This window comes from Artemia franciscana, chromosome 7 (genome assembly GCF_032884065.1).
Source record: "Artemia franciscana chromosome 7, ASM3288406v1, whole genome shotgun sequence".
NCBI lineage: Eukaryota > Metazoa > Arthropoda > Branchiopoda > Anostraca > Artemiidae > Artemia > Artemia franciscana.
In genome coordinates this window covers 11,331,486-11,349,479 of record NC_088869.1, presented here as the reverse complement: position 1 = coordinate 11,349,479, position 17,994 = coordinate 11,331,486, and the positions used below count along the sequence as shown (strand labels likewise).

Below are 17,994 nucleotides of genomic sequence, written 5' to 3'. Positions count from 1 at the left end.
TCATTTTACATTTCTGTACCTATTTTCTCAATATATCACATTAAAGCCTTTATGTTATTAACTTCAAATAATTTTTTTTCTTGTGTTACTTATTAATCATTTATTTTACATTTTAGTTTGCTCCTTTAATAGTTTTTATGTTAAACCTATCATTTTATTAATTTTAAGCAAGAATTTTGCTGGTCTTTCACATTTTCGCACACTTCTATAACACAAAACTTTCAGAATATCTTATTTCATACACATAAACTACTACAAATACGGTGTCACAATAATTGTGACAAGCATACTTCATATAATGTAATTTAGACAGTCATGTAAGAGCTTTGTTGGGAAGCCATCGAGTATAAGCAGGTCCATTCAGGAGAATTGGAAAAATCCTGTGAAAATTATAGGAAGCTAATGAGAAATTGTTTCCTTCGGATATTTCAAGCAGATTTAAAGTTATCCCCCCTTTGTAAGTATCTTATGTAATTCAAGAATTTTCATTGTTTGTGTCAGGCCTAGAGGTATAGGTAATAATATGACAGATTTTTCCTTCTTCTAGGCGTAATTGTGATCCTGGCAGCACAGTTTTTGACACCTGTCATAGGTGTTTGTCATACCTGTCATACCTGTCATCATATGCCTTTAATCTATTCAGATTTGTTGGAAAACCATCGAGTTTAAGCAGGTTCTTGCAGGAGTAATTGAACAAATTATGTGAAAATTATAGGAAACTAATGACGAATTATTTCCTTCAGATGTTTCAAGCATGCTTAAAGTTTACCCCCTTCTCTTCCTTTGCATGTATCTTGTGCAATTCAAGAATTATCAATGTTCGTGGTAGGATTAAAGGCATAGATCAAAATGTACAGATTTTTCCTTCTTCTAGGCGTAATTGTGATCCTGGCAGCACAGTTTTTGACATCATACTAGACTAGCGGCTAGTATTGTCATTGCTTATGAGGCTTATTGCTTATATATTATGACAATATATATTGTCATTGTTTGTGTTAGGCCTAGAGGTATAGGTAATAATATGATAGGTTTTTCCTTCTTCTAGGCGTAATTGTGGTCCTGGCAGCACAGTTTTTGACACCATACTTTTTTTACATCCCAAAAGCTAGTCTAGCCGCTGTTATTGTTGGTGCTGTGATACTAATGGTTGAATACCATGTGATAATACCAATGTGGAGGACCAAAAGTGAGTGCCTTAACTTGTTTAAATTTCATATTATTCTTATAGCAACAGAAGACGGAACGATACAAAAAATCTGCAATCTTTACAAGACTTCTTAAATTATTTGATAATTGGTATTTTAGATGTAATTTTTGTACTTTGTTTACTTTCATCTTCCGCTTATTTTTAATCTTAATTTCCTTCAGACTTGTTATTCTTGATTCCATTTATTTTTATTTCATTTTATTTATTTTATTGTTGAATTTCACATTTAAAGAACAAAAATTGTGATGATTTTTTTAAATAATAAGAGTTTATTTAAATTAAAGTGGTATAATAACATGGAGTGAATCATTAAAACAAAATATTTGAATGCTACTCAGACTTTGATATTCATTGTTATAAAACAAGTATTTTCACTTTCGTTGTGTCAGGGCTTTTCTAGTGTAAAATCTAAAATTTCTTTATAGTTCTGAAAGTCTAAAATCTCTTTTTAGGGTCCTATATTTGACAAAAAATTAGAAATTAGAAATTAAAAATTAGATAGAAATTTCATAAATGTTTATTTTGAAGTTTTTGAATGCTTTTAATTGTATTGGACAGGCGAAATCAAGTGTCATACTCTTAAACGCATTAAATTAAGGAAACTGGTCAAATATGTCCATCGATTTAGCGTTCGTATAACTCTTTTCAGAGACACTATAAATTTTTACTACAATGCCGACTTGAATCATTTGAAGTAGCCCAATCGTATTTGCCTAGCTAAATCATGTGTTATTTTTGAAATCACAATGAAGTTAAAAATAGTCAAATATTTTCTGATAAAACCTTGCAAATTTATAACCCATGGATAGTTTCAACTGTTGACAATTTTATACTCGTGTTTTAATGGAGAGCCCAGTATCATTTTCTGAAGTTTATTACATTAAAAAACATCAAAAACTGGTCGAATGGAATAGCTGGTGATGCAATAGCAATATTGTGTGTGTGTTGCATAAGTGTTAATTCTAAAGCTCGAGTTGACAAAGTAGAATTCTAAACAAAAATATTACTCAGTAATTCTAAGAAATTACTGAAGAAAAGCCCTTACAAAAACAGTAGCCTTGAAACCAAAAGACTTTTATTTGCAATCTAAATTGTCGTCAAATTAAAACAATAAAATTAAACGAAGTCAAAAAATAAAATTCAATTAAATTAAACTTGGCAAAATCAATAAAATAACCCTGAAATAATAATTTTTGATATCTTTGAAAAAACCTCACAGTAAATATAAAAAAAAATTTCTAATTCTTTTAATGCTTTTTTATTAAACTTTACGGGAAAACGAGGGATATAGATGGGTTTAAATGATCATAAGTCTGGGTTATAACTTTTTAAGTTAAAGAAGATATATTCTTCTGTACTTTTATCGTCGTTTATTTTTTACTATATTTTGTTTTGCTTGGAAAATATTTAGAATACTTAGCTTCATTTTTAGATCGATGAATTAAATTTTACCAAGTTTACATTTTTTTTCTCTGCAAGACGGGAAAAAAGATTTATTTGTGGCTTGTAATAGTTCCACCCTTTTCCATGACACCGAATATAAGACTGAAATAGCTAAGTAAAACAGCGTTCATTAATAAAAATTAAGTGAGATTAAACACAATAAATAATTAAAATTTTACTTCTCTTTTCATTTTGAGCATTATATTCTATTTAGGAAGCATCATAACCTAAAACCAAAATACTGTTTCTTAATATAACCTTTTGGTGAATATATAGAAAAAACTGAAAATAAAATGCAATAGAGATAGTTGCAACTACAGAAAAAAGAAGTTATATGGGGATGGGAACCGTTAAAAAGCTTCTAAGTATATAGTTCCTTTTAAGAGAGCATCAAATAACTCCTAAAAAAATAACTTAAAAATGATTGGAATATAATTACTGAATTACTTAAAAAATTATAACTTACTTTTGTTCTATAATAGCACAAATAGAAATTATCAACTAGACGATAGTGCTTCCAAGTTCATGTTATTGCTGAGTTTTAACTGACACCGAACTAACTATCAGCTATTTACCCAAATTTTAAGTATGAGTGTGTCACTGATAGTTATACATTTTTGACGTAATTAGATCATCCGCTGGTGCTAATCAATTTTTTAACTGGTGACTAACGTAATCCTTCAGCTCCACCAATCGCTCTAACATCTTGTCTATTGGTACCGACCAGATTTTGACTGGAGCTCCAACACGACTTTTATTACGTTATATCATAATAACATGTCTCAATTTCAATTTCCCTTGTGTTTCAGTTTTTATCCAAATTAGATCACGGCGTTTTTTGTGTGATTCGTATCTCTTGCCCTATTTATCATTACAGAAAAAGATTCTAAATGACTGCAGCTATTTTGCATCTAGGGAATTTGAATCCCTGGTTTTTATTCTCTTCAGCAGAGGGAATATCAGAAGTTACAGAAACAGAGTTCTATGAGATAGCGCAAAAGCTGGAATCAAATAAAATAGTATTTCTAATAGTTACAAAAAGTAATGACAATCAGCCTTATGAATTGGCTACCCTTTGAAGTTTTAGGCTACAGCTATTGGCCTATAACAGTGGTCTACAATTGTTTTTTTCTTCGAAATACGGGTGCCTACTCGGCCGAAACTTATTGACCCAATAGTAACGAATTTGCCGATATTAGATAGTGAAAAACAAATATTTTCTTTTTTTAATTTGAGACTTCTATTTTCATTTTGGAAATTACGAAAAGTAAACAATAGATTCAGCTTTTTATTGTTGTGTTGTACTCTAGATATCTCTAGTTCTGGCGAAAATCTTTTCCTTTGAAAAAATTCACAAGAATAACGTATCCTTTCATTCCTTTTCTAATTTTCTTAGAGTCGGATCTGATCCCTTTTGCCACCACGTTCATTTCTGGTCTCCTTTTTGGCTTGGAGCTGGGTATCATCGTTGGAACCCTCGTGCATATTTTCATGATGTCTTTTGCTAACGCCAGACCACCAATTGAAACTGAAGCAATTCGTGTAAGTTCTTTAAGCAACATTCACATTGTCTCTAGATATACTACGTTTGTCTGTTAACCAGTTCTAAGTCGTCAGTTATTTGGATTTCATAAGTAAACCCTTTTTAAGTTTTTAATAAAAGCACTACTAACCGTGCTCTTAATGGTATACTATTAACAGGCTAGATCTGGACCAATAAAGTGTTTAGAATGACTATAAGCTGCTTGAAACATCACTCAAGGCTGTTTAAACAGTGTTTTATGGCATTTTCAAAGACAATGATTATGTGAGCATTAAAGCTAAAATAGGTTTATGCTTATGAGCTGAGTTACCTTTATGTTTTGTTTTTACTGCTATATTACCTTTAATTTTTTTCCATTGGAACCTTTTAATGCAGACTGGTCACAGCATTAAGGTGTTTAAGATAGACATGCTATTGAAGTACCTACTGGATGTCAACTTGGTTATAGCTTTCGTTTTAGTATTTCACAACAAAGCTCCAAAAGTTATTTCCTGTTACAATTTGATTCCTATAACTACGTACTTAGCCACGTCTAATTCTTGCTATGATTTTACCTGGCTCAAATTAAAGGTTACAAGTCCTATTTTGCGCTGTTAATCGGACAATATGAAGAAACTAAAGAGTTTTGTTGGACAATTTTTGAAGTAAAAACCATCTCAAACCGAAGTGCAGTTTTAAGCAGGACTGTTTTAATATACACAGCTCTTCATATACCTCTTTTATTAGGCTGGTAGTGAGCTTTTAATTTTCGTAGCCAAGAGAGAAAGGGGGTAGAGTGGAAGAAAATTTGTTAGATGACGGGTTTATTCACGAAGGTCAATATCATTTCACTTAGATTCTGTAGTGATCCATAGGTTATTACACAGCCTGTCACACACTAACCAATTTAGATATTTTCATTTTTAGCAAAGTATATATGGAGCTCAAGCACACACCAAACAAAAATTTCGGTTAAAGGTTTAAAATGGAAACTATAAACCCTTCAAGTGGTCAAGGTCACCACTCCAGGAATGACCATTTTTCCTTACTAAGTATGTCGTAAATGTATCTATAAATAAAATTTTTCTTAGGAAAAATATATTTATTCAGTGATGCTAATAGTTTCATTCCTAAGATGATGTTACGTTAGGCTTATGGTGTTTTCAAGCAAGCTTTTTTGTTTTATGATTGTAAAGTTGATAGTACCCATTCACACCCATTATGTACTTTCAAGTATCAATATGGTTATATTTTTATCGTCAGCGAAAGCATATATATATTTATTTTTTTATTAATAAATTATTACTGCAAAACTGACGATACAGAACCAGTTATATTGACAATTCGGAGATTCTCGACATCATTTAGTCTGCAGTTAAGATTCATAGATTTGGTTACATCAAACTGCTTTAGAATATGACAGAATAATGTTTGGTAAGGTTCATTTGGGGTTCCTGACAATTCAACTGTCTTTGTCTTCTAAATTTGCAGATTTGGGTTTCAGTATAAAATCTGGTCTTTGTCTAAGGGGTTATGGGCCACACTCGTTTGCAGACAACCAATTAGACAATCAAGAATTTTCTGTTTGGCAAACTCAAGATCATAAAATTGTATGACCGTTTTCTTTGCTTATTTTGATGAAAACACGTCTTTCATCTCCTCTCTTTGACGGTTGTTATCACCTAAGTGATTCTTGTCTTCTCGGGTATTTTCCAGCAGTAGGCAATTAACTAAGGTCAGATTGTTTTCCGGGCGTAATCTGTAACGGCTTAATTTACTCTTAGCCCTTAGGAACTAATAAACAAAACTTTTCCAGCAATGATATGTTTCTTTTACACTTACGCTGCTTTCAATTTGCCTTACAAGGGTCTATTTACAACTGCTCATATGAAAAATAGCAAATGTAAAATTTGTTTAGATGAAAAAAAACATTTAGTGTTTTCTGTTGCGTAGCAAAAGAAAGTGAGCAAATACCGCACACAATGTAAGTTAAATTGGTATATGGTCAAATGATTAAATCTAATGAAAAGTTACAAGAAATTCAGAGCAATATCTATAATTTCTCCAGAATAAAAAATTGATTCGCAATATGACAATAAAGGAAAACCAACATGCCTAGCGTTAAGGGATTGCCACTTATACACACAAATTATCACTTGTATTCAGGCGTTTTATTATTCTTTTTTTGTGAGCTAAAGTTTTGCAAATGTTCGGAATTTATTCAAGTCAAGACACCTGTTATGCTCTACTTATCGGCTTGCAATGTAAGACGTCGTGGGGAGATTACGGAAGAGTAAATGAATCTTCAGGAACTTAGTATTTTGATACGCTGTTTTATAATTGAGTTCATTTTAACAATTTTGAAAGTTTATATCACTACGTGTCACATAGGAAGGAGGTTTTAATTAAGCAAATAGGCAATACAACGACACTGTCAAATAGAATTTTGATTCCGAATTAAGACAAGAAATAACTCCTGCTCTGATTGCATCTCTTGATAGTAGTCAGCAGTACAGCCTCGTTGGGCCGGATTAAATTAAGCTAAAACTATCTAACTTATGAAACAAAATGAATAGACTATTTAATCTATTTTTAAGCAGCTTTCCCAGTCAATCAATATAATTCTATGAAAACTAGTTATTTTTTCTTTATTTATAGAAACAAGAGGGAACAACCGTTGTTATTCAGCCCCGTGAGAGTCTAATGTTTCCAGCAGCTGACTATTTCAGTAACCTTGTGAAAAAAGCCATCTCTAAGGAAGAAAACGTCACATGTATCATTTTCGATTTAGCTTATGTCAATCGTCTAGATTTTGCTACAGCAAAGGTAAATTCTACTTTAATTTTGTAAGAAATGTTGGAGCAAATGTACAGCATCCTTTTCTCATTTTGAGAACTGGAAAGAAGTAGCTAAAAATCACAAAGATTTACGAAATGTCACTTGTTAACCACAAAAGAAGCATCACATTTACTTTACTAAAAAATCTTGAATTGGAATAATAAGGATTCAATTGTTAAGAAACTGTAAAGTGACTTTCAAATATTTAATTCAGAAAATTCCTTGAAGGAGAAAATCAATCAAACATAAAACTAAGCTATGTGCAAGTACAGAATGATTGAATTTATTAGAAGAAAAAGATATTTTATTTAAGAAGTAGTAATAATCTGAAGCAACAAGTAGGGAAGGACGGGAAGAAACTACCTTAAATATTGGGCAATTTCGTTTAATTAGATTTTAGTGAGTGAAGCTTAAGTTGTTTTCCGAAATTAAAAATGAAAACAATGTAAAGTTTTACATTTAAATAAAATGCTTGTGTTTAAATAATCATAATATTCGTTGAAGTGGCAATATACAGGAAATTCAAGAGGTCTTTTATCAACAGATCGTGGGAATCTTTATGATCACGAAATAAAAAAAAAAAGATATGAGACCTTGCAATACATCGGTATGCATAGAAACAATAAGCCATAGGGGACCTAACTGAAAAAAGTGAATAACTAGCTTGAAGTCCAGTTAAAACTTTTAATTTGCAGTCTCTGCCATAGTCTGTTGAATTAATCATTATGCAACTTTAATTTTGTATCGTCGTGTCCTTAAAGCTAATTAAATTATTAAATCTTTTACAAATATAGCTCCTACTTATTCCTCTCCGATTAAAGAGTCAAAAATGAAAATGCATAAGAATTAACCATCAATATTTGCTGTAACGGATCGATTTCTGCTTTACCTGACATGCAGGCAAATCCTATCAAGCTCAAATTTATTGATATTGAAAGGGGACATGTGTAAGCTACTATATTAACTTTCAGATCCTCTGGGAATTGGACTTTCAATAATAGAAGAACCTTTAATAATTTACTGCAGAGTGATAAAAGAAGCCTAGAAGCATTACTGCACCCTGAAAGCCTAAAGAAGTGGAATTAAATGTAACTTATGAGCATGAGTTGAACCTTTTTCTCCTCTGTGTAATTACATTTTAATACTTATGGATATGCACCAGCCAATTCAAGACTAAGGCCCTTATCTTAAAAACTAACTAAATAAAACTTGAAAACGGAATATGAAACCTTACAATTAAATCTTACAATGATGGAAACATCAAACGAATCTGGTTTTTTGGTTATTTTAACTATGAAAATTTTTCATATAGGTGAAATTGTTATTTACAAAAAAAGTTATAGAATTTAAGAAAAGAGGGTAAGGATTTTAAATCCCTTTTAAAGTTTTTAGTTTACAAGTGCTAATGTTTCTTCTGGTAAAATCCTGTGCCTATCACTTTAACTGGTGAACATTAAAGACCTATGAAACATGAGACAATCTCAAGAAAGGTCTGGGCTAGTTTACAAACGTCGTTCTGATGACACTTAATCTGAATACTCGGCTCGGCTTAAGACAGCTAATACTGCTTTAGGTCTCACTGAACGCTAACCTGTCTAGACAGTTAGATCCTCTTGAGAATGAAGTCTTTTGTTACTTGGAGGGTCAACTTTGGTGAATACAGGAATAAAAATACCCTAGTCACCCGATTGAAGCTCTTACATTAATATTCTTCCCTTGTGCTCGCAGCTGAAGCTGTCAATAAAGCTTAAATTTTTATTTCTTGAAAATATATTTTTTCTTTTAGTCTTCTTTGATAGAAACACATTGATTAAATCTAATATTCGTGTGCAAACAAGCTAATTGGGATTATTTATTTCTACGGGCCTGTAACTATCATGTGGGGTTTTTTCCTGTATTAAATAAAAAAACAAGTTTTTTTAACTGAAAGTAAGGAGCGACATTAAAACTTAAGACGAACAGAATTTACTCCGTATATGAAAGGGGTTATTCCTTCCTGAAAGCCCCGCTCTTTCCACTAAAGTTTGACTCTTTCTCTCAAATCTACTTTTTAAAACAGTGAGAACTTTAGCGGAAAGAGCGGGGCGTTGAGGAGAGAACATCCCCTTTCATATACGGAGTAATTTCTGTTCGTTTTAAGTTTTAATGTCGCTCTTTACTTTCAGTTAAAAAACTTGTTTTTTTATTTAATTTCTGTACGTTTTTTTAATTTAGTATGTTTAGATTTTGGCTCTCCGCACATGAATACTTAGAACGAAATTTGCATATTTTTTTGGATAAATGGATTTTCTTAGTTTTAATTGAACGATTTTGAGAAAAAAGGAGTGGGGGAGGAGGCTTAGTTGCCCTTCAATCTTATGAACAAACAGTTCGTGGTAACGAACTGTAGTAAGGAGCGACCCGGCTCAATAGTAACCCAAACTCTAAAAAATGGAATTTTGTTACCGATAGTTACATCAAAACAATCGCATTTTAATGCTGATTTTAAATATATAACTTTTATCAAGATTAGTCTTACCTATCAAAAGTTACGAGCCTGAGAAAATTTGCCTCATTTTAGAAAATAGGGGAAAACACCCCCTAAAAGTCATACAATCATAACGAAAATTATACCTTCAGATTCAGCGTATCAGAGAGCCTTGTTGTAGAAGTTTCAAGCTCCTATCTACAACAATGTGGAACTTTGCATTTTTGCCAGAAGACAAATCACGGATGCGTGTTTATTTGTTTTTTTGTTGCTTTTTTTTCCAGGGGTGATCTTATCGACCCAGTGGTCCTAGGATATTGCGAGAGGGCTCATTCTAACTGAAATTAAAAGTTCAAGTGCCCTCCCAAGCTAATTTTTTGCCCAAAGTCACCGGCTCAAAATTATGAGATAGACAACTTATTCACCATAGTCGAAAAACCTAACAACTATGTCTTTGGGGACGACTTACTCCCCCGCAGTCCCCGTGGAAGGGGTTGTAAGTTACAAACTTTGAAGTGTGTTTACATATAGTAATGGTTACTGGGAAGTGTACGGACATTTTCAGGGGAATTGTTTGGTTTGGGAGGGGGAGTTGAGGTGGGAGGGAGTACGTGGGAGGATCCTTCCATGGAAAACTTCTCACGGGGGAAGGGACTTTCAATGAAGGGGGTGCAGGATTTTTTAGCATTATTTCCAAACAATGAAAAAATATATATGCAAATTTTTGTCTACTGAAAGTGAGGAGCAGCATTAAAACTTAAAATTAAAAGAAAATATTACGTATATAAGGGGTTTCGTCTTCTCCACAATACCTTGGTCTTTACGCTAAAGTACTTTTAATAATTTCAACTATTTATTCAACGGCCTTTGTGATTCAAGGGTTATTCATAAGGAATTGGGACATAATTTAAGCTTTAGTGTAAAAAGCGAGGTATCGATGAGGGGTGAACTCCCACATATACGCAATAAAAACTGACGAATAGTGAAGTTCGTTACGTAAGTTAATTCGTAAATTACGTATATTTTTTTACTAATGAAAATGTTCGTAAAAAAATTAAAAGTTCTAGTTGCCTTTTTAAGTAATAAAAAAATTGGAGGGCAACTAGGCTTCCTCCCTTTCTCCTTTTTTCTCAAAATTTTCCGATTAAAACTATGAGAAAGCCATTTAGTCAAAAAAATAAATTAATATGAAAATTTCGTTTTAATTATTTATGTGCGGAGAGCCACGATCAAAACATGCATTAATTAAAAACGTCCAGAAATTAAACAAAACAAACAAGTTTTTTTTAAATGAAAGTAAGGAGCGACATTAAAACTTCAAACGAAGAGAAATTACCCCGTATATGAATGGGCTTTTCCTCATCAACGTCACGCTCTTTACGTTAAAGTTTTTTACTGTTTTAAAAAGTAGAGTTGAGAGAAAGATTCAAACTTTAGCATAAAGAGGGAGGTGTTGAGGACGAAAAGCCCATTTCATATACGGGGTAATTCTGTTCGTTTTAAGTTTTAATGTCGCTCCTTACTTTCATTTAAAAACAACTTGTTTTTTTTTATTTAATTACTTAAAAAGGCAACTACAACTTTTAATTTTTTACGAACGTTTTTATTAATAAGAAAATATGTGTAACTTCCAAATTAACTTTCATAACGAACTTCTATTTTCGAATATTTTTATTATGTATATGAGGGGGCTTGCCCCCTCTTTAATACCTTTCTCTTTACACTAAAGCTTAAATTTTGTCCCAGTTCCTTAAGAATGACCCCTGAATAAAAAGGCCGTAGAAGAAATAGTTGAAATTACTAAAAATACCTTAGCGTAAAGAGCAGGTATTTAGGAGGAGATGAACACCATGCGTCATATGCGTAATAATTTTTGTTCGTTTTTTTAAATGCTGCTCCTTACTTTCAGTTGAAAAAACTTTTTCATATTTATCTTTTCATTGTTTTTTGTCTTAAATAATGTTAGAAAATCCTGTGCCCCCTTCTTGGGAATTTTCTCCTCCCATGACAAATTCCTTCCATGTAACCCCCTCCCCTCAAACACCTCCCTATCCAAGAAAATAAACCATCTGAAAACGTCTGTACACTTTCCAATAACCGTTACTGTATGTAAACACTGGTCAAAGTTTGTAACTTGTAGCTTCTCCCCTGGGGATTGCGAGGGAGTAAGTCATCCTCTAAGACATAGTGATTAGGTTTTTCGACTATGCTGAACAAAATGGCTACCTCAGAATGTTGACCCGTTGACTTTTGGAAGAAATGAGCTTGGGAGGGGGTCTTGGTGCCCTCCAATATTTTTGGTCACTTAAAAAGGGTACTAGAGCTTTTAATTTCCGTTAGAATGAGCTTTCTCTCAACATTCTAGGACCACTGGGTCGATACGATCACCCCTGGGGAAAAGAAAAAAACAAACAAATAAATAAACACACACCCGTGATGGGTCTTCTGGCAAAAAATACGAAATTCCACATTGTTGTACATAGGAGCTAGAAAATTCTACAATAGCGTTCTCTGACACGCTGAATGCAATGATGTGATTTTCGTTAAGATTGTGTTACTTTTAAGGGTGTTTCCACCTATTTTACAAAATAAGGCAAATTTTCTCAGGCTCGTAACTTCTGATCAGTATGACTAAATTTGATGAAACTTATATATTGTAAATCAGCATAAAAATCCGATTCTTTTGATGTATCTATTAGTATCCGCTTTTTAAAGTTTCGTTTACTATTGAGCCGGATCGCTCCTTACTACAGTTCGTTACCACGAACTGTTTGACATTTCTTGCACTAGGCCTCTTGTTCAAAATGAAAACACTGTTTCTACAGACGCTTCTAAAACCAAGGTGCCACCCCTACATAAAATCAAGGGCAAGCTGTTGCAAAACATGGGCTCCATTACGACATCTAAATGATTTGATGCTATTTAGCTTTAATGGCTGTTTCGAGAAAGTACAAATGTAGGTGAAGGGGTAAAAACCTTCAAAAAAACACTGCTTGCAACTGAAACATTATGTGTTCTCACAGGCCTGGCCCCATCAAAGGACATCACAAGAAACAAAGAGACGACCTCTCAAAGCCTCTGGTGTCTTCGCCCTTAAAAAAGAACTACGTACCTCATTCTAAGAGTTGATCAGCAGCTGTTATGCTGAGTAACTATAACAAGCATATTTCATAAATAGGCATTCAGTATGCTCTATAACTCCTGGTAAACAGGGCCATTCAAAGATGGGAGCACCGGACAGGCTGCCCCGGGCTTCTTTGCTAGGGGGAAGGTTGTCGTGCCTAAGGAGATGTTTTAGCTCTGGCTTGTTTGGTTTTGTTTGGGTCGGGAGAAGGGCACTGTAATTAATTTGGGTGGTATCCTTTATGGGGTACCACCTGCGTGTTAAAAATCCAGTAACGAGGTGCATTCTGGCACCATTCCCTGGCTAATGATGCGTGCCAATGAATGCATAGGTCTTGCCTGGCTAATAGCCCGGAAGAGCTTTTTTTACTAGCTTATGATTGACAATAATAAAAGGCCTCGGGCAAAATAGATCTTTTCCAGACGATCTTTAGCACATCTACCGACCATCTAAACTGAGCTGTTTACGATAGCCTACTGCAATATACGTGGTCTCAGATCTCAGTTTGATCAGTTTCCATATTACGTGAACTCTGCCAAATTGTCTATCATGTGCATCATTGAGACCAGTCTCAACCATAACATATAGAAGAGTGAGGTTGAATACAGGGACACGCCCTCCTCAGGCCATATCGTGAATATAGTGACGGTGTTAAAGAATGAAGGAGGGGTTTCTGTTTATCTACAGAGTCGTATAAAATATTCATGCGTAAATAAACCAGTTTCAGCAGGTGAAGAAGCTCTGTGAGTTAGAGTAACCCTCCCAAATAAGTTCGTGATTGTCGGTACCGTGTATAACACTCCAACTTGCCCGATTACCAGCTACCTTGAAACCTCCCTCGAATACGCTCAGGGCATGTACGCTCAGTCTGCCAATGTTCTCTATTGAGACTTCAACCTCCATCATAATATGTGGCAGTAAAACACTGACCGCGAGAAGTCAGACTTGTATAATCTATCTCTCTTATACGGGCTGGAACAACTTGCCGATTTTGACACGTAATACGGCCAAAACATATCATCTTGTCTTGGCATTTTCCCTAAAGATCACCCCGAATCCTTTAAAATAGACACTTACGCTTTCACAAGTGATCACGTTGCCATCATTGTGCTTAGAAGGCTTCTTGTTCCGTCTTCAATAAAGCGAGAGCACAAAATCTGGTTATATGAAAGAGGTAGTTTGGACGGCTTGAAAAACGCTCTTTATTCTCATCAGTGGAGAGCCTTTTTTCTTGAATACCCGTAAAAAGCTGCAGACAAGTACCAGCAGGCCATAGTTGACTCTGTTTAAAGTATATCTCCTCAAAGTGGATCCAGGTATACAGCAAGAACAGACCCCATGGATCAACGCCCAGTATAGGAAGGCTACCGAGGCAAAGCAAAAGCCACACAAGCCATGGCTACTTTCAATTAGCGACAAGGACAGGGTTTCATTCATCAACACGCACAAGGAAGCAGTTCATACGCTTTGGCAGTTGTGGGTTTCGCATAAGAAGAAATCATTCACCAGGTTCAACAGGCCTTCGGCTAAAAGCTGGTGGAGAATCGTCAAGAACGCTTTGCCGTCATCCAAAGGGACTTCTTTTTCCCTCTCTAAAAGATTGACAGGACCGTAGTACAAGATCAACTTGAAAAGGCTGAAGCTCTTTTCAAAGGAGTTTGCCGAGTTCTTGAATCCGGATGAAGACGGTGGAGAAGTACCAAGTTCCTTATAACAAACCTCTATTGTCTTGGATCGTGTGAGATATCTCTGCTCCTAAGATCCTTCGCATTTTGCTGCATCTTGATGTGACGAAAGCCGCAGATCACAACTCACTAAATGTTGTCCTCTAATCCTGTAAGGCCAAACTATCTGGACCATTGTCATTGCTTTTCTATGGATATGGCTTCTTTTGATATGGCTTCGATTTGGAACCTTCCCAAATACATATAAATCTACCCATGTTATGCCTTTCGTAAAGCCAGATGGTGAACCAACAAGCAAGGGGTGTTATAGGCCTATTAGTCTCCTCTTCTGTGTTGGCAAAGTCTATGAGAGCGTCTCCAGTAAAAAATTTGAACAGCTCCTGTAATTTAATGACCTTCAAAGCGATCCCCAATATAAAGTCCGGATGAAACCTTGAACATTAGACTGCTTAGTGGCCCAGCAACAGCAGTGGATCGAATTTATTTCGCAGGAGTACGTCATTAGGTTGCTGTCATTCAACATTTATAAAGCTTCCGACACAGTATTTGTCATTGGACCAACACTCTTCCTTATCTACATAAATGGCATATGAGACAATCTTGCAAGCCCCTGCATCACTATGCCAACGATATCAAGACACACTCAGTCATCCTAAGACCTGAAGACCTAACATAGCCTTTATTTCCCTACAGATAGATCTTAATAAAATCGATAAGAGTTCTGATGCATGGACTGCTGAGCACATTGGAAACAAATAGTTTCTTATTACCCTTATTACCTGATCAAAGATACCACATAAATACCCCAGTTTCATTTAAGGAAATGAAACTGTAAAGATAATTCACGAGGTTTGTCTACTTCAGATTCAATTCTCCACTAAACTCTTTTTTATAATGGCTACCCTGATTTTGCTCAAGAAAACTTTGCTGAGTTACTGGAGTTTTGGAGTAACTCTTTGTTGTGAAAACCTTCTTCCATCCAGATCGATTATCCCAGTTTACAGGCTTCTATCAGACCCACACTTTAATAGGGATGCCCTCTATATGCTGGTGCCATGAAGACGCAGTAAGAACCACTCCAGAAGACCCAGAATAGGGCAAACAGGGATGGATGCACATCTACACATGATTCACTCCAGCCTCTAAGGGAAAGGTTTGATGTAGAGTCGATGACTGTTTTCTAAATGTACATAGACTCACCTCCCTCAAACAAGCTCTCTAGCTTTGTTCATCCCCTTTGTCTAATTGACAAGGTAGAAGCAAATGCACACAGTTCGGTCCATCTATCTTAAGTAGGACGTGTCAGCAAACCAGTACTTGAGGAAGAGGTTCATCTGACGCTGCACTTTTATCTGGAGCGATCCTCCTTCGGATGTTGCTCTGGCAAATCCCACTATTCAATTTTTAAAAGAAGTCTTAATAGATATTTAAAATCTCGAGGTTATAAAAATGAGGTCATTGAATAGCGGGATATCAGATACATTTACATACCTGGCGCCTTGAATATAGGAACTAGTGGTTATTATATACAGTTTTAGGGCAATATGAACGTATACTTAAGACTGTTAACAAAGGGCGACAAAATATTAAACCGCATAGCAAGGTTGAGAGCTGACTTGACCAGACAGACAAACAAGACAGACAGACAGACAGACAGACAGATGGTCATCAGTAATGATTAAACACTAGACTAAAACATTCAACTTCAAGGTCTATTTTACTTTGAAGTTGTTGCTATGATAATGTCAAACCATTTTGTTCTTGAAACATTGTTATAAAGCTTAGCATTATTCACCGGAAAGTAGTGGGAGGATTCTTCCCTTGTATATATAAGTTAATTATTCAAAATAGATCTTTTTCTTTGAAAAATGACCAAAAACAACAAAAGTGTATGTGTATGCCCATGTTTCTAAACTTCTTTCAAGTGATCCTTCATATCAATGTAAATAGTCAACTCTACTCGGCAAACTGCCTCTATTTGGGAGAAAAAAGAACTTAGGCTACGCGTTCTGAGAAAGTTTCAACTCTCCTCTTATTGCGGAAAGTGTAGGTTTTTGGAATTAGAAGAAAGATACCTTTCACTTTACAAAGTATTTGTTTAAGATTATGAATTTGTTTTAAGATCAGGAATTGGTGGGGGTCAGTCCTCCTCATTTCCAGAGTAGAGCTGAATACAGTATCCAAAACAACTACGATTGAAGTTAATCCAGTTATTATTGTTCAAGTGCAATTAAAGAGAGTGCTGCTAAAACTTTTTTACACTAAAACTTAATAAACCTCAAAATCTTATACTACGGATGTGTAAACAATTTAAAAACGCACACTGATCTATGTTTGTCTTTTTTTTTCGAAAAGTTTTGGCCAATTTTATGGTATCAATTTAAAAGTATAATTTTCAGTTTTTCTTTGTGATTAGTGAGTAAAACAAACACAATTAACAATGACATTACAATCTTGTGATATTTTGTATAATATGACATTCCAAATGCTTGTAGATATACCTAGATAAACTTCATCATAAATAATTCGAGTTTGAGGAGGCGACTGTTCTCCTAAAATGAAGGTTAATTTATAGTCTTGAAAAAATTAACAGTATTTTCAGTTTCGGTCTGCTATAATATCTTGTATTATAAAGATGTAATGACAGAAATTATCAATTTTTACAGTAAGAAAAAAACTTACATAACATCGGAATTTTTTACTTGTGTTTAACATTTTTTTCAATTTTTTTCAGACCTTCAAAGATCTTTCGGACAACTATGGAAGCTCAGGTGTTGAAGTAATAGCTGTCAATGTAATGCCAAAGACACTTACAGTCTTAGAAGGAATTCAGCCGAAGAAGATCAATATAACCATTAGTTAACCTATTTGTACAAAAATCTGTTAATAAATTAATTTTTGTCTTTTTCTCTCCTGCTACGAATTCAAAATTCTTGATGAAAAACATAGTTTTATCAACTTTTAGTGCCAATTATTCAACTTTTTAATTTGGTTAAAAAAATTAGTTAAACTTTCAAGACCAGGAGAGCCTCAACAAAGATACAGAATTAAGGAATCAACCTTAGTTGTGTTGATTTCCTTTAAGACTGTAAACTCAAGATTCTTTCATAGAAAAAAAATACTAATACCATAGGTTTTATCAAGGAGGGGTGGTGAGGGCTCTTTACCATCCAAAAGTTATGTGACTCATAAACACGTAACAAATATGCTTATAAACAAAATTTGATGTGTTTAAGATATCCTGGCTCTAATCAGCATAGTAAAAGTGGAAGGGGGAGAGCAATGATGAGCGGGACATTTGGTCCTCTTTACCAACAGAGAGCGTGGTCAAAATATTATGGGGCGATATTTAACTCAAAATGTCAAAGGTGACATTCACAGTTATGTCTTTGGACAGCCGTATTCGTGCAGTCCAAATTTGTCTATCTTGACCCCCTCTATAAGTCAGGTTTTTAGATCCTGGCAAAACCGTAAATATATTGTTTACAACCTGCAGAAAAACCGTGAATGTTGTAAAAAAATCGGTGTCAAAACCGTTATTGTGTTCCACCAAACAGAAAACCTCTAAAAATGAGGTATTCGTGCATTCACGGTTTTGTCTTATAATATACGTCACTTTATCTAGTGATAGTCATGTTGTCCAGAGGAAAGTCAGTGTTTGACCTAGCTACAAAAAAATACGTAAAAAAGAAGGAATAAAACATTTCT

At 34.4% G+C, this 17,994-nt stretch overlaps 1 protein-coding gene across 2 annotated transcripts in view; it reads left to right on the top strand.

Annotated features, from left to right (window-relative positions):
* LOC136028844 (sodium-independent sulfate anion transporter-like) overlaps nt 1–17,194 on the top strand; it is a 96,218-nt gene extending 79,024 nt beyond the window's left edge. For both annotated transcript variants that reach the window (XM_065706778.1, XM_065706777.1), the window contains exons 7-10: nt 1,046–1,186; nt 4,047–4,192; nt 6,831–6,998; nt 17,021–17,194. In XM_065706778.1, coding sequence (XP_065562850.1) covers nt 1,046–1,186; nt 4,047–4,192; nt 6,831–6,998; nt 17,021–17,149 — 584 coding nt within the window. In that variant the 3' untranslated portion in view covers nt 17,150–17,194. The remainder of the gene's footprint in view (nt 1–1,045; nt 1,187–4,046; nt 4,193–6,830; nt 6,999–17,020) is intronic.
* The last annotated feature ends 800 nt before the right edge of the window (nt 17,195–17,994 follow it).